This window comes from Pseudopodoces humilis, chromosome 26, assembly GCF_049639895.1.
Source record: "Pseudopodoces humilis isolate 2021_Gansu_Grassland_sample_001 chromosome 26, ASM4963989v1, whole genome shotgun sequence".
Lineage (NCBI taxonomy): Eukaryota > Metazoa > Chordata > Aves > Passeriformes > Paridae > Pseudopodoces > Pseudopodoces humilis.
In genome coordinates, this window is record NC_142225.1 from 6,352,105 (window position 1) to 6,373,791 (window position 21,687).

The 21,687-nt window shown below is 46.1% G+C and overlaps 1 protein-coding gene across 2 annotated transcripts; it reads left to right on the forward strand.

Annotated features, from left to right (window-relative positions):
- The first annotated feature begins 215 nt into the window (after positions 1-215).
- On the forward strand, positions 216-21,417 carry CTTNBP2NL (CTTNBP2 N-terminal like). Of its 2 annotated transcripts, none has more exons than XM_014258195.2 (5): positions 216-261; positions 5,250-5,357; positions 14,851-15,081; positions 16,736-16,843; positions 17,595-21,417. In XM_014258195.2, exons 2-5 carry the CDS (start codon positions 5,259-5,261, stop codon positions 19,062-19,064), a joined length of 1,908 nt encoding a protein of 635 aa, XP_014113670.1. In that variant the 5' UTR covers positions 216-261; positions 5,250-5,258; the 3' UTR covers positions 19,065-21,417. The 2 variants fall into 2 exon arrangements, with proteins under 2 accessions (XP_014113670.1, XP_005529336.1); XM_005529279.3 differs by having other exon boundaries at positions 245-355.
- Positions 21,418-21,687: the final 270 nt, after the last annotated feature.

The following is a 21,687-nucleotide window of genomic DNA, read 5'->3' on the forward strand; positions in this document are numbered from 1 at the left end:
ACGCACCAATCACCGCCGCCCGCTCGCTCCGCCGCGAACAAAAGGGATTTTCACCGCGGCCCCGCCCCCCGCGCCGCCTCATTGGCTGTGCCCGCCCCCGCCCCGCCCTGTCCTGTGCTGTTGGGGCCGCGCCCCCCGCGGCGGCGGCGCTGATGGGCGGGCGCGCTGTCGGCCAGCGGGCGGGGCGGGGCGGGGCGGGGCGGCCGATGGGGAGCGGAGCGGTGGCGGTGGCGGCGGCGGCGGCGGCGCGGGGCAGGGCAGGTCGGTGCGGCGGGTCCCGCTCTCGGCTCGGTCCGGCCCGGCGCGCTCCGGCCCGTCCTGGCGCGGCGCTGCCCCCGCGGGCGGGGAGAGGCAGGTGCGGGGCGGCCCGGCCCGCGGGGGCTGCGAGGGGCGGCGGCGGGGCCGAGCCCCGCTGCGGGCGGGGGCGGCTGCAGTCGGGACTAGGGCGGCCGCAGGCGGCGGGGAGGGGTGAGATCGGCGGCGAGCGGGGAGAGCGGGGGGCGCGGAGGCCGGGGGGCGTTACCGGGATCTGCGCGGTGCAGCCGGGCCCGGTGGAGCCGGTTGTTGCTCCCCGCGGGCTCCGCTGCGCCGTCTCCCTTTGTTCGCCGCGGTTGTTTCGGGCCGGTGCCGCTCGGGAGCCGCCGAGCCCGGCCCCGCCACCCCGACACCGACACCGACACCGGCCCCGAGCCGCCGGCCGTGTCCCGGGCTGACCCGCCGTGCTCGGCCCAGCCGGGGCAGGGGCAGCAGCGAGCGGGTGCCAGGAGGGGCGAGGCTGAAGGTCGGAGCAGCCAGCGATGCTTTCGCTTCTCTCTCAAGGAGCTCCAGTTGCTGCACAGGGGCTTCAAGAACCCCCACAAAATCCATGCTCAGAATTTTGCTAATTTGCTTTCTTCTGAGCATTACTTCAAAAACCAATGGGGTGAAGATGTTTTGGGGTTTTTTTGTGGGTAATGCCTTTTCTTTAGGGCTGAGATACAAAGGTGAAGGAAATATAAACACTTGTGATTTTAACCTAGTTCTCCGCAGTTCTGATGCAGTGCCAGGTTGCATTGTGGATACACAATTATTAAGTGTATGTTAGCTGTTTTTCATTACATAAACATATGTAATTAGTGAAACAACTCAAACACCACCCGATACACGCAGAAACAGCTTTAGGAACTCGTCTGTCAGGACTTCTCAAACTGGTCATTTAGGTTCTCCCGTGATTGCGATTACACGACTGCCCGTGCTGGCTCCTGGAAAATATCAGTTCCTCTTCAGGAACACAGGAAAGAAAATTGGGCTGATTCAGGATTATTGTCATAGGGCCATTGTTGCATTGGTGTAGGTTTAGGAAATACCCTCTTTCAGAGGAAGAAGGAACGGCAAGCTTTGTTCCTCATGATGGTTTTTAAAAAATGTAGAAGAGTTTTGAGCCAGGGGCTTGCAGAGGATCTTGAAGCTTCCACTTGACAAGCTGCGCTCCCCATGCCTCGGGCTGTGCCTTCCGCTCTTCTTTGGCTCCTGCCCCTGACTCCAAGGCTCGCTGCAGTGGGTGGGTGAGGTTCTCCTGTGCTGGCAGCATTCTTTCAGTCGGTTTGTGCCCCTGTGAGTGTGACCAGTGAAATGTAACCTGGCATGGTTTCATAATCATCACGCCCTGATTGAGGGTGTGGAGGAGCTGCCATGGGCTGCAAGCTTATCTGTTGTGTTCCTCAAGTGGCACATGCCAGAGATAATTCCCCCTGGTCTGCTGGCTGCATGGTTCTACGTACACTTAAACTGCTCTTGATGGTTATTTCCAGTTAAATACTGGGAAATAACTTCCTTAGAAAAGTTTCATCTCCTTGGGGTGTGGGTATGGGTCTGCTGAGGAGACTCCAGTCCTTAGCTGGAAGCTCACCTTTAAGCAAGCAGAAAGTGATTTTCTTTGTTTGTGCTCTAAACTCTGGCTTATTGTCCAAAAATGGTGGTGTATCTCAGACTTGGGGAAAATATTTATACCATCAGACTAAACAACAGGGTCTTTGTGGTTTGTGATCTGTGTGAGTGCGCTCAGTGTATTTCCCTGGATGTAAAAGGGGTAAAGTGCCCTGGGAATTGCTGGATCTTGTTTCTGTCTCTTGGTTAAAGGTTTGGAAACAGGGTCGGGTTCCTCAGCAGAAGAGCCCAGATCCCTTTGGTAGAATGGGACTGTTTGCAAGGGGGAGAACTGGGTAATTTAATAGAGTTGGTGTGATCTTTTAATAAAAAGTGGGCTGAGGGAAGGCATAGGGATGTGTAGCTTGAAAGCAGCCCTGGAAAGGTCAGCTCAGGAGCCTGGAGGGCTGGGAATGGATTTGGATTGAGATTTGGATAGGGGAAAAGGAGATCAAATACATGCTTATTGGCTCTTTGATCCAGAGATGCTTCTTATTCCTGTAAAATAATAACATCAAATGAATTTGGCTTCTTTTTCCTCCCAGTTTTCGGTTCCCAAGTGCAGTGTCCCTTAAAGGGAATGCTTGGGATTGTTATCTGTTCAGCATAACACACATCTGCCTGGGGTGCTCGAAAAGTTGCCTGCAGATCTCTGGGGAATACAGGTACATTTGGGTGGGTTTTTTGGAGCAGTGACTTTGTTGCATCTGCCCCCAGTCTGTTCCCTCAGCAGTGTAACTGCTACTCAGGAGTAACTGGTGCAAACAAAGCAGGGAGAGATCTTCTCTTGCAGCTGGTTGCACATGAGGAAGGTAAATCTGTACCACTTCTGTACCTTTAATGTTACCTCTTGCTGTTGGATAAATGATTGCTGTGCAAACTGGCTCCTGCTCTTTATTTCTCTTAAGTATTTTTACGTGTATGTTTTAGGACAGGGCTTCTTTGTGTTATTAAGCGCATTAAAGACCACAGAGGCGTGGTAAGAATAGCATGGCTTATTCCTATAACACTGGGAAGTACGAGTCACAATGGGAGTAGTTAGAATATAGAGTAGAAATTATTGCTGCCCTGACTAATAGCTTTAAAATCCCAAACTGCAGCTGGTAGCTGTCCTTGCTATAAGACTGAGCTGTTTGGTAGCTCTTGGGGAGATGTAGCTGCACATTTCCACATCATCTCATTTTAAGGGAAAAGCGTGGATGCAGTCATGTTGAAAGTCCATGTTCAACACTTACTGTCCTGGGGTAACAGAAATGCATGATGCACTTTGTTCTAAGATCTCCAAGGAAGCTTCTCCTTTCTCGTTCCTGTTTATAATGCCCCAACACTGCTGTGACTTGCTGGGTATCTGGCAATAAAAGTTGGTATTGGTTCTGTCTTAAAACCTGTGAATTTAGTGTGAGCAAGGACTGAGATGGTTTTGAAATCAAGCTGTGCATCTCCTAAGCAGATGTTTGGATATTCCAGTTATAAAGACTGCCCAAGGAAATGCTGCAGCTTTGACAAAAGCACCAGCACAAACATGGTAAATATCAAAGACTAGAACCAGGCTTTGTCTTTTCTCACTCTGTGTGGCTGTTTCTTTATGTTTCAGCATTTCTTTGCCGCTTCTTATGCCCTCTCTTCCCATTTTTCTAAGATGACCAGGTTGTAGGTCACACTCCTTCCACATGGGCTCAGCTATCCAGGCTCCCCATGGTGACAGAACCCTCCAGCCGTGTCTGGGCTGAGGGAGGTGGTCAGGCTCTCACCCTGGACATCTCTGTCAAGGTCCATTGACTGACCTGAAGTGATCAGTGCTGAAGAGTGACCAGCACTGTCCTGGCCCACAAAAATGTGATTATTCAATACAGTGAGTTTCTAAATTATGCCTTTGTGACAAATCTTGATCAGGGTTTTTTGACACAGTGACAAGTATGAACAGATTTCCCAAATGTTCCACTTGTGGATTTTCCTCTTGAATATGTGAATGGATCTGCAGTAGGAAACAGAAATGCAGTGCTGACAGATCCGTGGTGTCCAGTTCAGTTTGGGTTTGGAGCAGCCAGTCGTGGTCACTCCCACTGGTGTTTCCTTGAGCAGCCCATGCCAGCAGGAGGGTGAGCCAGGGGAGCCTGAAAGAAACATTGCTGCTTTATGGAATTCCATGTAAAACACTGTGTGAGGCAGGAACCTGAGTGTGTGATGAGACACTTCCCTGCTTAGCAGAGAAATCAGAGATTTCTGATTTGCTGTATGAAGACTACAGAACTTTCTGTTCCCAGCGACTGGAAAGCTGCTCTGGCACAAACAAGACAGAACTTGCTTTTGTGTATAACTCTCCAAGGCACAGTTATGCAAATCAGTTGTAAAGAAGCAGTGACTTTAGACAAACTAGACTTCAGCTGAATGTTTTAGCTGGATAGACATCTCCAGTAGGGGCTGATTTAACCCTTTATCACTTGCCACTGGAGTTTGTTATCTCCGAGCAGCTTCTTCATGCTGCAGCGTTTTCTGCTTGACACAAAGTGTGGTGAAAGATGGACACGACTTGGACTCAGAAAAGTGTATTTGATGGCTGTGCAAAGCACAAGACTGTATCAGTGGGTATATTTGCATCAGAGACAAGGATTTGGTCTGAAATTATTTCCATTTTTAACAAAATAATGTAATAAAAAGGCTTATTAGTGGGCATGCTGATACATTAAGTGTATCAGCAAAAATACAAGGGAATATAAAGCTTCTGTATGTGCAGTTCAGATGATGGATCTCTTTTGTAGGCAGTAAAATTATATTTAATAAGTGATGCTGATATTGAAACAGTTTGAAAGAATAGTAATGAAGTGTGTATTTTCTGTGGCATTGATGTTTGTGAAGTGCTTTGGGCCTGTTCCATCAGTGGGATAATGGCATTCCCAGGAATTGTATCCCAGCACTGCAGCACTCCCAGCACAGCTGAGCTCGTGTGGGTGGCCCAGTTTGGCCTTCATTCATCACAGCTCCTCAGTGATGTTTGCAGCTGTGTGAGGCAGATATGGAATCAATAGGACTTTTAAATATCCGTCTTTGTCCCCTTTCCTGTGAACTTTGGCTGCTTCTTGGTGGATATTGTCCGGTCCTGTTAGCCTGCACGTTCTGCCATCACCATCTGGGTGTGCATATGTTCCTGTCCCTTGGGACAAGGTGACAAATGCATCTTCTACAACTGGTCTGGGAAGCTGGAGAGAAAATTATCCCCCCTCAGGGCAATTTGCAATCCAAAAAACTGGGAGCTGAAGTTAAATGGAGATTATATGTCATAGCTTTGAGTACTGATTTTTATGTCCAAAGAAATACCTACTAAACTAGGATTCATTATTTTTCAGGTTTTCAGGATGAATCTGGAAAAACTCAGCAAACCAGAACTACTGACGCTGTTTAGCATTCTTGAGGGAGAATTAGAAGCAAGAGATCTTGTCATAGAGGCTTTAAAGGTAGGTTTTAAGTACCAGGATAAGAAACAAACATGACAGCAGTACTGCTGTAAGTTCTGCAGAGTGCTTGTATTCAAAGTGAAGTTCAGAGGTAAAGATTTATTACTGCTTCAGAATCCTATTTTAATATTAGCAGGATTACACAGTAAATGCTATATATAATTTTTGTCCTGGAATTCATTGTTGGAAGCTGGCTGCAAGAAGCATTTTGGTATTGAAATACAGTGTTTTGTGTGTGCTTTCACCCTTTCTGATGAAGAACCATGTGTTTCTGCTCTGTAAAAGGTTTACCAGAATTCCTTTGTAGGTTTTTCTCTCCTTTAGCAAGGAGGGCTGCTTAAAGCAGAAACTCTTCTCTCCAAGAGGGATCACAGATTAGTCTTTTAGTGGCAGTAACGTCACACTAAGTCAAAAGCACCCGTGGCTTTGTGTTGGCTAAGCCACCATAAGCTGGCACTGCTGAGAGCAGCAGCCCTGAGTGCTCAGCTACTTATTCTTTCCCTTTGCTGGCACGAGCATTAGTGTAACCTTCCAGTGAGGCAGATGCCAGCTAGAACTGCTCCAAAAAGCCGGTTTCAGCCCGTGTCAGTGCAGCTGAGGCCGTGGTGCTGGGGGAGCATGTGATGGCACGAGGCAGGGATGGTGCTGGAGCCTCTTCTTGCAGGTGCAGGAAAGCTGGCTGCTGCTGACCTGGACTGGGGAGTGCACAGTTTGCTGTGTTAATATTGAGCCTGGAAATCATTTTAAAAATTACATTGTCCATGTGTAATTCTGCTGCTCTTTGAAGGATACCTGCTTGGCACAGCCTCAGTAAAGTGGAAAAACCAGTGGTGTAACTGATGGCAGCGGTCAGTTTGGGAAGAAATTAGTTGTGTCAGGGTTGAGTCTTGAAGGCTTTTTCAAGCTGACCTGTCACTGCTCATAATGTATAAAACTTGCAGCTGTTTCAAAAGAGGAATGGCAGCTTGCAGGCCTGAGAGCTGCAGGGCCTTGCTTTTCCAGCAAAAGCTTCTCCAGCTTGATTGCAAACATCTTTTAGGGGAGTGGAGGCAAACCCTTCTCCAGAACAGTCGGGATGCTTATTGTTCTTATTTGCTTTTGCATTTAGATAATCCTTTTATTTTGGAGGAATGTTGTTGCCCTCTCAAAGCTATTGATCAGGTGGAACGTTTGTTTCCTGTTTTGAAACACGCTTGCAAGTGTCTGCTCTGTCCTGAGATCCATTTTTTCACTGTGTGTGGTCAGAATGTGTTACCAAAAGAAGCCTCCCTTCAGTGTTTCAGTGTGAAATGTGTACAGTGGAGCACAGAGACAGATGGGAAGAAATTTAGCAGCTCCATTCCAGAGGCTTTTTTTTGCCTACCTTCCAGTAGTGTAAAGCAATTTCCTTTCCTGTTGAAATTTAACCTGCAGTCCCCTCTTGTGTGAGGAGATTAATACAGTAAGAATACCCTTTGACATAATTTGTCAAGGACTCATAACTGAGAAGAAATTAAATTAAATTGTAACCTATGCTTGATAATTATGGAGTATAAAATACTGAACTAATCAGAGGTTGGGGCTGTTTTCCCCTTGCTCTGTCAGGGATCTGCTGTAACGTTTCATCTCGGGATTGTGAGGAGAGCTGGAGGTGGTGGGAAAGGGCAGTGAAAGCTTCAAATCCAAGCTGGCTCTTGCTGTCTCCTGAGAGTGATGTCAGGGAAGAGCTGGCACCCCTGGAATCTGGCTGTGCCTGCAGCAGTGTCAGTGTTGTGGGTGTCCAGCTGTGCTGCTCTTCAGCTCCAAAGGCTCGTCCTCAGTGATGCTGCAGCCCAGGCCTGGCTTCCTGCTGCCCTTTCAATGCGTGGAAGGAAAACTCGTGTAACTGCTTCATCTGGTGCCTGGGCAAAGGTTCAGCTGCACAGAACTTCCAGCTTTGCTTTGTCCATTTATTTGGAATATACAGCTGGAGAAATTCTGGCCTTACACTGTTTTCCTCATTGTTTGCTGATAGTAACTGTGGTAACAGCTTTACCGTGCCTCGCTGGCTGAAAGACTTTGTGTGTGACTAATTAAAGGAAATCTTGCTAGTCTGTTTACTCGCAGTTTGATCCATAAAAGTGCTGCCCTGAAGAAAAAACAACTTCTAAAACTGAATTAAAGATTAGCACTCTCGAGAGCATTTAGTTTGACTTGCATATATTGGAGAAATTGAGTTATAATCCACACGGAGAGGGGCTGGGGAGAGCTGGTTGTCCCACACACAGAGGAACTGTCTGACGTGGTCTCACAGCTCTCTCAGTTCCCTAAGTGTTACCAGCACTGTGTCCTGCCTCAGCTGCTGGGTTTCTTTGGAACACTCGTAGTTTTATGTTAAATGTGGGTATATGTTGGGAGCAGGTGGAGTTCAATCCTCTGCACTTTCTTAGGGGATTGCATAATCCTGAACCACAGCAGTGATTTTCTCCAGCAGTTGTGTTAAACACTGTGGATGTCAGTGGTTGGAAATCAGAATTTTATCTGCCTGTTTGCTTCCCACACAGTAACAAAAGCACATTTCCCTTCATGGACTAATTTTACCTCTTCTTCAGATTTAAATGATTCTGAGCTCTGGTTTCGGAGTCAAATCCTTTGGTACATTATAGAAAAGGACAGGCACTTGCAGAGGAAGAATACCTTAATTTGTAAACATGTCATCTGCTTGTAGTACGGTCTGCAATAATTGATATTCCTGCACGCTTAGAGACAAACATTTTGCATCTGGCATTTAGCAGAGAGAATCCATGCATGCAGATGACAAAGCTTAAAATAGTTTTCTTCTCCCTCATGGTATCAGGCACTTGTTGGCTGGCACTGGCCCCGTTTCTCTCTGTGTCAAAATCAAGCTGCAGAGCTGGGTGTTCCAGACACTGCTTGTTGAACTCGCTTCTTTTTTCTCCCTCTCTTCACCCCCCTCTCCCCAGATCTTACCCTTTCTTCCTTGCTGTCTGACAAGCTGACTGTAGTCAAAATATTCTTTCCCAGTGCTTCATTTTGCTTCCTCTGTTTTAAAACCTCTTTAGAAAAAACAAAACGAAACAAAGTGTTGTGTTTTTGTTTTTTTTTTTTTTTGCCTGAAAGTAGCTTCCTGTCCACTACATAAATCTCAATGTTCTCCTTGGAGCAGATTTTAAAGCTCACTTCTTATTGTGCTCCTTTTCCTGTAGTTTTAATTGTGTTTATATCATCCAAAAAAACCCAGATGCTGTCAGAGAGTTGCATAATCCTGAGAGTTAGACTCTTACTGCTGTGTAGGAAGGGTTGCATGAGCCACAGGTTTGCCTTCTGAAATAGCACACCACAACTGGAAACAATTCCATATTTAAATGGATCTCTATTGCTGTGTTAGAGCACTTTGTTCCTTCCCCCCTGTTCTTTTAAAGAGAGTTTTCCATGCATTAGAACTGAAGTTCTGTTTACTTTTAGAAAACAGGAAACAGCTTTCTGGCTTATTCTTTTATGTTAATAAGGCCTGGGGCAATTTACACTGGAATAGAAACTATTCTGTGTTAATGACTGGGAGCTGGTATTCATCTCTTTGCTTCTGAATTCAGTGATTCACTATAAAGCAGTATTAGTACAAAACTAGGTGTTGTTTGTTAGTGGATTTAGACATTTACAGTGCAGTTTCAAAAACTTAAGTCTACCTCTTGTTTAAATAAAAAGAAGAGTTCAGTGATGCAAAACCTTCCTGCTGTTAAATCTTTCACAGATGGGGCAAATTTGGCTTATGCATCACTTAGAAAGCAGCTTCCATGGAGCAGTGTTCCCGTGGGTGCTGTCTGCTGGAATGCAGGCATTCCTTTTCTTGCAAGCTGGGGGAATTTTTTGTTTAGTTCTTGCTTGAAGCAGTGCTGCTTGGCAGTATCTTTCAAAAACTGCCTGTCCTCACCTTCACGGTCCCCAGGTGTGTGCTGAGCAGCAGCAGAGTGCTGGGAATGGCTTCCCTGCTGGAAGGGCTCCTGCTCTGCATTTCAGCTCTCTGGGACTGCTGGGTTCCCTGGTTTTGGGGTGACCAAAGAGCAGCTCCTGAGCAAGGTGCAGTCCCTGCACCAGGAGCCAGGCACAGCCAGCCTTTCCCCACAAGTTCCCAGGGAAGGAAGCTGCAATTTTGTGCTGCTTGACATTTCCTGAGAACTTCTTCTGCTTTTCAAAGCTTTTAACAGGTCTGACTTGGGCAAATGTGGGTAGCTCTCATTTATCAGCTCTGCTCACTTGGTATGTGATGGAAATTAAGACAGATGCTGCATTTGAACATTTTACTTGTGGCTCTGTGCCTGGCATTGCTGCAGAACTCGAGCTAGTGCAACACTGGAAACCCCACTCCAGCATTTTGACATTTATTTTTGGGCAAAGCAAATGGTCCCCACCCCCATTTCCCTTCTCTGTCAGTGCCTGCTGTGATCTCAGCCTGTCTTTATTCCCAACTTCTGTCTCTGGGGAGAGAAGCTAATAAGGAAGTTCAAGGCAGTAAGGAGCTATTTAAAGCTTATTCCACTCTCTGCTACATGAAGGAGGAACTTCTGTGCAAATTATTACTGGAGAAGTGCAAACTCAGTAGCTATAGTTAATTAAGAGTGTGTTTGTCTTGTACCAGGGTTAAAACCTTAACTCTGAAATTACAGGGAAGAGAAATGCTCTACTTGATGCCCAAAAAACACTCGAAATAGGTCTTGGAAATTCCCTGTTTGATATTCCAGTAAAACAAGTTGTAAAGATTACTGAAAAGACAGAGATTATTCTGTCACATAAACAAGGTTTCAGTAGAAGGAAATGTTTTATTAAAAAAAAAAAAATACAAAAATAGGTTATGAGAAACATTCATCCCAAAACAGCCTAGAAATCCCAAGAGGAAACAGCAGCTTTTTCCTAACAAAGCAAAGCCTTTGCTTTTCCTGCCTGCACAGGAAACATCTTTTCAGCTGGGTCAGATGCTGCTTTTGCCCCATAAAATCAGAATTATCTCTTCCCAAACAAACTAGCAGTGGTCCATTGGACCTTCTGGAAGTTGAGTATTTTTGTGGGAAATTGACATTTTTGCACGTTTGAGATGATTGAGGTGGAGTTATTAAATTAGAAGACATAACTGCACAGAGTTTCATCTTCTTTCAAAGCACCTTTGCTGATGTTGGAGGTGTGTGTGTGATCCCTGGTGTTCAGATGAAATTTTCCACTCCTTAACTAACACTGCATTTTGTAACCTTATTTCATTTTTATTTAAGCTTGATTTTCTGTGGATTTGTGTTTTCTGTGCTGGGATCTGAGATCTAGGTTGTTTTTTTTCACTTTGGGCTCACTAATAGAGTGTTTCTCTTCCATCATCAAGTTCCTTCCGTTCTGAAAGTTGAACAACTGTATTTAAGGTATAATCCAGTCCAGACAGGACAGAATCAGAAGTGTTGAAGATAGTTGGACGTGGTCTCCAGTGGCAGAGGAGTTGCAGAGCTGTCTCAGGGAGGAGCACAGGCCATGGCAGGTGTCACTGTCTGTGACACTTCCACACCTGTATAAAATAACCTCTGGAGATCGTGGCACTGTGACTTCATTTCCCTCCGTGGTGGAGGAGACCCAGGTGGCTGCTCTGTGGGACCTGGAGCACAGAGGTGTCACAGGCTGGAAAATCCCAATTTGCATTTCCAAGTGCACAGTGGCCACCAAAGCACTGGGTTTGTTTTTGCAAACGTGGTGTGGTCAGTGTAGGACCTGGTTAAGGTTTTTTCTAGTCTAGACAACTTTAATTAAATGTTTATGCTCTGCTGGCTATTAAAGAAGATTAGTTGGACTTGAGAAAGCTCTTAATGTTATGATAGTCTCATCTGTTTGTCATGCTAGTTCAGGAAAATACTTAATTGCTCAAAGTAGCAAGGAAGAACTTCTTGTTCTTTCCCAAACAGGAAATAAACCACCCCACTGAATTCAACAGAGTTCAGAGCCCTGTGCTGCGAGGAGCAGAGGAAAACATGGCTTTTGTTTCACCTTCAGTATTGCAAAAATCACTTTAATCTCAGTTTTGGGAGCTCTTACTTGGTTGTAAAGACAAGGTGTGTTCACACAGCTGAAGCCCTGGTGCCCTTCTGAAGGGTTTCTGTGTAGAATGGCCAGCACTGGGGTGAGGTGGGATTAACTCATTTGTCAAAGCAGCTGGATGGAGATCCCAGCTCATATTTACAGACTTATTAATGCTTGACTCACTTAAAAGTTCCCTCCACACTTACATGAAGCTTTCATTGAGTCATTTTTATAAATACTTCAGAAAAACAGAAGATTCCCTGTTCCCAAAAAAAAAAAAGCCAAAAGCCAAACCTGTAGTTTTTCCTGTGATTCATTAAACCAGGGCTGCTCTCCCGTTTCCAGGGCTGATCTTTTCCTTCCTCTCCTTTTTATTATTGTGTAAAGTTAGAACAATTTCTGAAGCTCTGATCAAAGGTATCCACAGTTCCTGATGGATATTGCTGATAGAGAGGGAGGGGTGTCTGTAAGTGTGCACTGTTCCTCCGTGTTTGTTTACTGCAGGGTTAAAATCCAGCTCCAAACTGGAATCACAGGACAGATGTCTCTAATTTGGTTGTGGAGAAGGTATTCTGGGTTGGGTTTTTTTATGCCTCTTGTCAAGGTAATGCAAACGCTTTTCCTTCTAATTTTTTTTTAGTTTATTTCATGTTAATGACTTGGCTGCATTTCAGAATGCAGGTGGGACTAGCAAATCTCAGCAGCTCTTTGAGTAACACCAAGTTTTATTACTTAACTCCCACTGTTCCAGTGTAGCTCTGCCAGCTTCTGTGTGGGGATGTTCCACAATTCTGTCACTCCTGCTCTTGAGTGAAGCATTTGTGTTTTTTTTTTTTGATACTGGGACATCACAAAAGACATTCCAAGAAGTACTGGCTTCTGAGCTGTCTTTTCATTTGAGTCAGGCTGTCTTTCCTGCCTGAATGATGTCCTTGTGCAATCCCAGAAGAAATGGGTGACAGTTTGCCATTCCTGTTCTCTGAAAGGGTTTCTGGGGAGTGCTCAGCGAGGCTGGCACGGGCTGGCTCTGCATTCAAAGCAGGGAGCTTTGTGCAGCTGAATGCCATTCCCAGCATCAGCAGAGTTGGGCTTGTGAGGGACTCGCGTTCAGAGCCCTCCACCAGCTCCAGAGAGCTGCTGGGCTTGACTTGGAATGGCTTCTGCTGGGAGCAGAAGAGTGAAGCACACCTGAGAAGGTGCAGACTGCGTTCGCTGGGAGCAGTTGCTCAAGCTGAAAATGTGTCGCGTGTGTGCTCTGGCAGGAAAAGTGCATTTAGGGTCAGAACCCTTCTGTAGGTCACACAGTCTGTTCTAAATTAAACACACTTTGATAAAGGTCCCAGAGCTCACTCTTGCATTTCAATGGTGTGGGTGACTCGTGCCGAGGAGCAGACCCCATCTTTCCCTGTGGCCTCCCCGAGGACACGCCTTGAACAGCAGAGCAGAACAGAGCAGAGCAGAACAGAACAGAGCAGAGCAGAACAGAACAGAACAGAGCAGAGCAGAACAGAGCAGAGCAGAACAGAGCAGAGCAGAGCAGAACAGAGCAGAGCAGAACAGAGCAGAACAGAGCAGAGCAGAGCAGAACAGAGCAGAGCAGAACAGAGCAGAACAGAGCAGAACAGAATAGAGCAGAGCAGAACAGAGCAGAACAGAGCGGAGCAGAATAGAGCAGAGCAGAACAGAAGAGAGCAGAACAGAATAGAGCAGAACAGAATAGAGCAGAATAGAGCAGAACAGAATAGAGCAGAACAGAATAGAGCAGAACAGAGCAGAACGGAACAGAGCAGAACGGAACAGAGCAGAGCAGAGCAGAGCAGAACGGAGCAGAGCAGAACGGAGCAGAGCAGAATAGAGCAGAACGAAGCAGAGCAGAACAGAGCAGAACGGAACAGAGCAGAGCAGAACAGAGCAGAACGGAACAGAACAGAGCAGAGCAGAACAGAACAGAGCAGAGCAGAACGGAGCAGAGCAGAACAGAGCAGAGCAGAACAGAACAGAGCAGAGCAGAACAGAGCAGAGCAGAACAGAGCAGAACAGAACAGAGCAGAGCAGAACAGAGCAGAGCAGAACAGAGCAGAGCAGAACAGAGCAGAACAGAACAGAGCAGAGCAGAACAGAGCAGAGCAGAACAGAGCAGAGCAGAACAGAGCAGAGCAGAACAGAACGGAGCAGAGCAGAACAGAGCAGAGCAGAACAGAGCAGAACAGAACAGAGCAGAGCAGAACAGAACGGAGCAGAACAGAACAGAGCAGAGCAGAGCAGAACAGAACAGAGCAGAGCAGAACGGAGCAGAACAGAATAGAGCAGAACAGAGCAGAGCAGAACAGAACAGAGCAGAACAGAGCAGAGCAGAGCAGTTGTTCCTGCTGTAGAAAAGCAAAGCTGTGGACTGACACAATAACCAGACCTCACAGCACAGCACCAATCAAGAGGGACCCAGCTGAAGTTCCATATTCAGGTGTTATTTCTTGGCAGGTGCATCAGCTGTGCTGGGCGAGGGGTCGTGCTGGCAGTGACACTCAGGGGAATGAAACGCTGCCTCAGGTTCTCACAAATGCTCAGAGTTCAGCCCAGTGCCACTGCACTGGAAATCAGTGATTATATTCCTTTGAGCCAAGACATGTCTGAGGGCTCTTTTGAATCTAGATCTGGTTTTCCTCCTGTGTCTTTTGTTGCATAAATATTTGGTTTCACATGATTTCTTATCTTGGTGGTAAACATGCAGATAATACTTTCATATCTGTCTGTTTATGAGATCTTGTTTTGTTTCTAGACCTTTACAGTCATCATTGAATAGGATAAGCCTATGGGTATCCTAGCAAACACATTTCCAGATGGAATGGCTGATTCATGGAATAATTGGGGTTGGAAGAGACCTCTGAGCTCATTGAGTCCAGCCTATAAATGTAGAGCCTAGTACGTGTGAGTTGTCTTAATTCTTACAAGCACCAAAGGAAACCTCATTATTCCTGTCTTGCTCCTTGAGAAACTAAACTCTGTTTAGTCTGGATGAGAACATTAAAGATTTTATTAACAATTCACAGATTTATGGCTCTTGCAAGAGTGAAACTCTTTAATTGCTCAACATTAAATTCTTTGATGGTGACACAGTCAAGGAAACCACACAAGTGCTTCTTTCACTGATGCGACAATAAATGATTAAATCTTTTGTTGAGCAAGAGTTGCTACTTACCTTCTTTCCTTTCACACAGCTGTGGAATGTAAGTCATGGCCGTGGCAGGTAGCTGTGGTATGAGGATGTTTGTAGACTGAATATATTGCTGTGTTTCTAAGCAAGATTTTTCTTTATTTCCTCTCTTTCTAGCAGATAACAGGATATGAATGAGACTGTGTTAAATTCTTTTTCAATGGGAAACTGGGGAAAAGGAACATTAACTACAAAACCCTGTCATCTCTAGCTGGTTTAAGTATATTAAAATGCAGATTTGTTTTTGTGTTGCAGGCTCAGCACAGGGACACATTCATCGAGGAACGCTATGGGAAATACAACATCAGTGATCCATTGATGGCTTTGCAGAGAGATTTTGAGACCCTGAAAGAGGGGAATCATGGTGAAAAGCAGCCAGTATGCTCCAATCCTTTATCTATTTTGAAAGTGGTGATGAAACACTGCAAGAATATGCAGGAAAGAATGTTATCCCAGCTAGCTGCTGCAGAAAGCAGACACAGAAAGGTAGGTTTTGCCTCAATTATGATGTGCAGAAGTTATAGTTGCATTTTAATAACATGCTAACTTCAGCAAAAACACTTAAGTTCCCTGAGGTTTGGTAACTGAAAGGACTTTGCACCTTTGTTTAAACTTCTCACTCCAGATGATGCAGCTGCTGAGCTAATTAGTTATATACAGAAGATGTTTTTGTCAGGACTCACCAAAAAGGAACTAGCTTACAGTTGGGAGGTGTAATGCTTCCCAAAATGCAAGAAATGGTTTCTGGAAGACACAATTCTCAGCAGGCCTGTCACTCTTGTGCCTGGGACTGGTTCTTTGTGGTTATTGCAGAGCTGCTGCCAGGGAAAGGCACCTCCTTGTGCTTCCCTAAGGAAATATGGAGTGACCCAAAGTATTTTTCTTGACATTTGGCCTCTTTAATGAGGCACCTACTGTTCTTCAGACATACATTTAATGTATATTGACACCAGGAAAGTGCTTGGTCCTGTGTCAGACCGTACTACCACAAAAATTGAAGTCTCTAGAAGTAAGAACAAAGCTATGCTTTGCTTTCCAGCCGAATATCCAACTAAATCATACAGTAAAATCAGATATTTTTTCACCTTTTCCTCTTCCTGTCTACTTCTGTGAAAGCTTCCTGTATACTTGATGATATTTAAGCATTATTTGGAAGCTTAAATTTCAGGAAGACTGAGGAGCTGCTAAATTTATGGTGAATGTGTGTTGGGAGAGTTTTGGTGATGAGACTCAGCAGAGCCTCGTGGGAAGTTTGTGTTCTGGCTTTTTGTTGAGTTAATAGCATTTCAATTATTCATGTAATTCAGTGTTAAAGCTGAAGGAGCTCCTTCACTGGGTCCTTGTGGGAAGCAGTTTCACTTCAAGAGCTCATCTTGTTCATAAGTGGAAGAACAAATTAATATTCTTTAAAGGAAACTTTGCACTGGAGTCCTCAAGTCCCTGTAAGGCAGGGGGAGAAGGCTGTGTGGGAATTGCTGCTGGAGCCACAGCAGGGGCTGTCCTGTTGTCAGTGCCCTGTGTCTCCTGGATGCAGCACCTCTGCTCCTGCTGGGCCTTGGATTAATGGTCCTGCCAGGAAATTCTGAGTTCCAAGGGACAAGAAGCACAAACTGAAATACAGGAATTTCCAGCTGAATATGAGGAAAAACTGACTTACTTTGAGGGTAACAGAACACTGGAACAGGCTGTGGAGGGGTTGTGGATTCTCCTTCCCTGCCAATGCTCAGAACCCTCTTGGACTGATCTGTGCAGCCCACTCCAGGACAAGGCCTTGGCAAGGGGGTTGGACTGGATGAGCTCCAGAGATCCCTTCCAGCCCCAGCTGTTCTGGAATGAGGGCACCATTCGTAACGGGGACCTCTCAAGGATATGGCACAGTCTGGGGGAAAAGCCTGCAATTTAGATATTTAATAATAAAATGCACACAGATCCAATGTGAGCTTTTCCTAACGTCTTTCACAAACCGACTCACTGTGACCAATAGTTACAAACACTGAACCTGTCCAAAGGCTGCTTTCTGTAATCTGAGTTGGGCTCGGGTGTCTGAAGCTGCCGTGGCTCTCCCGTGTCGTTCCGGAGCGATCTCTCCCCGCCTGCCGGGCACCTGGACCTTGTTGAATGGCTGATGTTTGTTGGGCAGGTGATCCTGGACCTGGAGGAGGAGAGGCAGAGGCACGCCCAGGACGCGGCAGAGGGGGACGATGTCACCTACATGCTGGAGAAGGAGCGGGAGCGGCTCACCCAGCAGGTACCAGCCCACAGAGCCCCGGGGCCCCAGGAGCTCGGCAGGGATGTGATGGAAGAGTAGCAGGAACCTCCCCCTGTAAGGCATTCCTAGCTTTTGTCATCTTGATATGAAAAACAGCCTCAAGTTTCTCAGTGTGTTTTGGTAGCTGAGCAGTGCTAAAAGCATTAATAGGCAATCAAATGCTTTGAAATCTTACTTCAGCCTGAAATCCGAGGAATTCTGAGGAACTTGGCTGCACTTACAATTGGTAGCATGCTGCAGTACTCAAAATTCAGAGTAAGTCACAGAAGATCTCCTGGGGATGTTGTTCAGAGATGCTAATAAATATTTAAGCCACTGTTTTCTGTTACTCAAGTGCTGTAGCCTTTGTTAAGCATACATAACACGTCAGCATTTTAAATCTTGAATGCCTTTAAAAGGCAAACTGACAAAGTAGTAAATGAGCTGGAAGGAAGCTTTGCTTGTTCCGTCTGCATGGCAGACTCGGTGTGTCTCTCACTAAAGGCCAATTGAATTTCATACAGGATAAAACTACTAGTCAGTAATAATTGTAACTATGTGCAAGCTGACTTGTTCCAGACTGTGTTGCAGATTTCTGGGGCAATAACCCATTTCTTAGCCATTGCCATTGTTTACTGTGTAATTTCTCCAAGATAGACAGTAAACCTGTTCCTTTTTGGGGTGTTGCCCTTTGTTTACTTTCAGGAGGTTTTACAGCCCCCTTAAAATCTTTTTTATTCTGAACTTCCAGGTGGAGTTTGAAAAATCCCAAGTGAAGAAGTTTGAAAAAGAGCAGAAGAAGCTGTCAAGCCAGTTGGAGGAAGAAAGAGCACGCCACAAGCAACTGTCTTCCATGCTTGTTGTGGAGTGCAAGAAAGCCACTGCCAAAGCAGCTGAAGAGGGCCAGAAGACAGCAGAACTGAGCTTGAAATTGGAAAAGGAGAAGAGTAAGGTGAGTAAACTGGAAGAGGAGCTGGCAGCCAAGAGGAAGCGGGGTTTGCAGATGGAAGCACAAGTAGAAAAGCAGCTCTCAGAGTTTGACATTGAAAGAGAACAGCTGAAAGCTAAGCTGAACAGAGAAGAAAACCGTACAAAAGCACTCAAAGAAGAGGTAGAATGTCTGAAGAAAGCCCTGAAAGAGCTGGAGGCTTCTTGCCAGGAGCACAGTCCCTCTGAGGCTGTGCATCCCAGCCCCTCAGTGACGTCCAGGGGGGTCACAACTGACAGTCCCCCAGTGAAGTCTGTGTCCTGCCAGACCGAGAGTGTGCAGGCAGGACGAGCAAACGCTGCCAGCACCAGCAAAGCTGCTCAGCCCGTGTCTGCCAGCCCCTCCACACCTGTTCATTCCTATGCAAAATCCAACGGGCACTGTGACACGGACGGGCAGATGGGTGGGGAGACAAACGCTGCAGAGAGCCAAGTTCACAGGGAGAAATGTGCTGCAGCCCCGGAAAACACTGTGGAGAATGGAAGTTCTCCCGTAAGAACAGAGTCACCGGTGCATCTGATGTCCCAGCTCCCCTCTGCTGGGGTGTCCCTGTCCCCCAGCAGCACAGCTGCCTCCTCTCTGACCCCTTCTCCCTGCTCCTCACCGGTGCTGGCTAAACGCTTGGTGGGAGCCTCTGCCAGCAGCCCTGGCTACCAGTCCTCCTACCAGGTGGGCATCAACCAGCGTTTCCACGCGGCTCGGCACAAGTTCCAGTCCCAGGCGGAGCAGGACCATCAGTCGAGCGGCCTGCAGAGCCCCCCCTCGCGGGATCTGTCCCCCACCCTGGCTGACAACTCGGCTGCCAAGCAGCTGGCCCGCAACACGGTCACCCAGGTGCTGTCCAGGTTCACCAGCCAGCAGGGCCCCATCAAGCCTGTCTCCCCTAACAGCTCCCCTTTTGGCACGGACTATCGAAACCTGGCAAATGCTGTCAGCCCCAAGAGCGAGTCTGGGCACTCCCCAAGCCCTGCCAAGGTTTCCAGCCCGCTAAGCCCGTTGTCTCCTGGAATTAAGTCACCAACCATTCCTAGAGCAGAAAGAGGGAACCCTCCACCCATTCCTCCAAAGAAACCCGGCCTCGCTCAGTCACCTGCTGCTGCTGCTCCACTCACCAAAACCTCTTCCCAGGCCTCCTCCCTGGGTGCCCCCATGGACGTGGCGAGTAGCTGCTCCAACAGCACTGTCGTGTCAAATGGCAAAGACCTGGAGATCCTCCTGCCAAGCAGCAGCTAGTCTCCAGAAAATGGGAATGTGACATTCCACAGCTTAGCTTACCCTGGAGCTAAGACACTGTTTTTCCACTCCATGTTATTTATTTCCATAGTAGCAGATTCTGTCTGTATAAAGCATTTAGTATATATTTTTTTTTTCTTTTTACTAGGTAGGAAAATATTTTTGTTTATGAAGAAACCTTAACTAAAGCTATACAGTAGCCTCCAAATGTCTCCTGGCAGCAGTCAAATCATTAGAGATAACAACCATAATCATGTGGTGGGACCTATCAACCTCTAATGGGACTGAAATGCTACTTTTAAATTATGCAGAAATAATTTTTGCAGACTTTTTACTCCAGATGAACATTTTATAAAAGTGCCTGAACTAAGCCTGCAATATGAATGTGATTCTCGGGAAAAGGTGAGGAGGGGAACATCTAGCTGCAGAAACAAATTCTTCTGAGTCCTGAATGTTAAAACCAACACTGGTTTTCCTTTTAATTTTTACCATTTGCTAAGATAAGTTAGCAAATGTGCTACAAATTCTGACCCCAGACTGGTGCAGCCAGCCAGGCTACGTCCTTCAGGACGTGGCTCCCAGCTATTCGAGGAAGCACACATGAGTTTCTTGGGGTGAGATTTAGTTGTGATATCATCCAGACTCCTTCTCTGTCAGTATTCCTTGTCCATACAGTTTTTCTGCTTTCCTGCCAAGATGCCTGTGTGCTTTAAATGGCTGAACTCTGGTTTCTGGTGTATCACCTGGAATTTTCAAGCTCTGCAAGAATTCTACTGTTGTGTGTAGAACTTCTGAGAAAAAGATCTTTCTGTTACTTGACAAAGATCTCCCTATTACTTGAAAAAGTAACTCGTCCATACTACAGGTTTTTTGCAGCACCTGTAACGTGGGGTCTCCAACTTTAAACAAAAGCAATAATTTTGTTCCTCATCTCTGTCAGTTAAGTCTGGCTGACCTGGATTTTACCCACTAGCTATAGCTAGCTTTCCTTGGCTGCAAATACGGAACCAAATCGTTGCTGCTGTGGAATTGAATATGTAGATCTGTGTAAGTATATCACACCTACGTACTAAACACACAGTGTATTAGGGAAATACTGATCTCTTCTTGATCTTCTGCCTCATATGAAGAAAACATGGCAATTCACTGAGATTTAAAAAATTCCTCAGTGAGGAATTGCCTAAGTTGGAGGCAGATCATGTGTGTGAAGAAGTACCCAGGAGAAGCAGTTGATTCCTGTGCAGAAATGTTTGCTGCAAGAAAACCAATGGGCCCAGCACAGTTGTTTTGTGAGTCAGTGTGCTGAGAAGTCCAGGACAAACACAGTGTTTGGGATCAGGATCAGTGGCAGAGGCAGGGAGCACGACCCCGAGTTAATGATCTCGGGTGTTGGATGTGAGCTGATCTAAATTTAGAGAGCGGGCTCGGTGCTGCCAGCGCTGGGACGTTCCCACAGCAGCAGAGTGGGGTTTGCACTGAGCTCAGCTCCCAGTGCCAGAGCCAGCCTCTCCTCTGGCCATTTTCACCAGACACATCCCTGTGCCGTGGCAGGGCTTTGCAGGTTTGCACAGACCTTCTAGAAGCCTTTTGGGTAGTGGCACTATGGGCTGTTGTTCCTAATCCAGTGGAACAGTGTGTGTTAACAGCAGGGACACAGAGGCAGCCAGAGTTAAATGGGCAGCCACTCTTTTGGAAGCACATTTATTACTTTTTCAGCTAAGTGTCCACAGCAGATTTTTTTCCTCTTGCTGAGTGTAAATGTAAAAATGGATGGGCAGAGGGAGTTTGGCCCATGTATCCCTTCTGATTGAAAAATGAGGCTTTTGTATACACTGCTTTAATGAGTTTCTTTGCTTTTACATTAATCTGACTGGTATTATCCCCTTTCTTTATCGATAGTTCTAGAGAGAGAGATACTATGATGAAGTCTAATAGGAAATGCACTGAGTACTGTTTCTTCTAAAATATAATATGGGAAGGGGTATGCAAAAGAATGTATTTTTGCTAGTAGACTAACTTCTGGAAGAAACTAAGCACAAGGGATTAAAGTGGATCCAACTAATTCAGTAAGACATTTAGAGTTAGTATTTAACTGTTGATGTAGATTCTGTGTGGAAGCAACTAAATATTTCTTCTCTAACTCACATGTGTCCTAAGCAGACATTGTTGCAGAGTTTGTCACTGGCTAATGGAGTATAATGAAGTGCAAAACATATAACACTAGTATTAATTCATTAACACTTGTAAATTTGTAAAGCCAAACGTACCAAGCTGAAGTCTTTAATCATTTTTATAGCTGATGGCATTAAACATGTTAAACATTCATATTATCAATAAAGGATTTTATTTTTAAGATGTGCAAATTGCTTAAGGAAATGTTTGGAGTTGGAGCTGGCCAGCAGGGAACAGTCCTGCTGCTGGTATCTGGGCATCTGTGCTCACCTGGAGCCTGGAGCTTTAATGGAAGCTCTGAAGTGTCAGAAGAAAGTGAAATTCTTGGGAGTACAGTGGATCCTGAGCAGTGCTGGCTGCTGCAGCCAGAGCATTTTGCTCCTCCATCTCCACTCACTGCTGCTGCTGGAAGTTGGGAGGTGCCCTGGGCCAGCTGTGCTTCAGCTCTGGG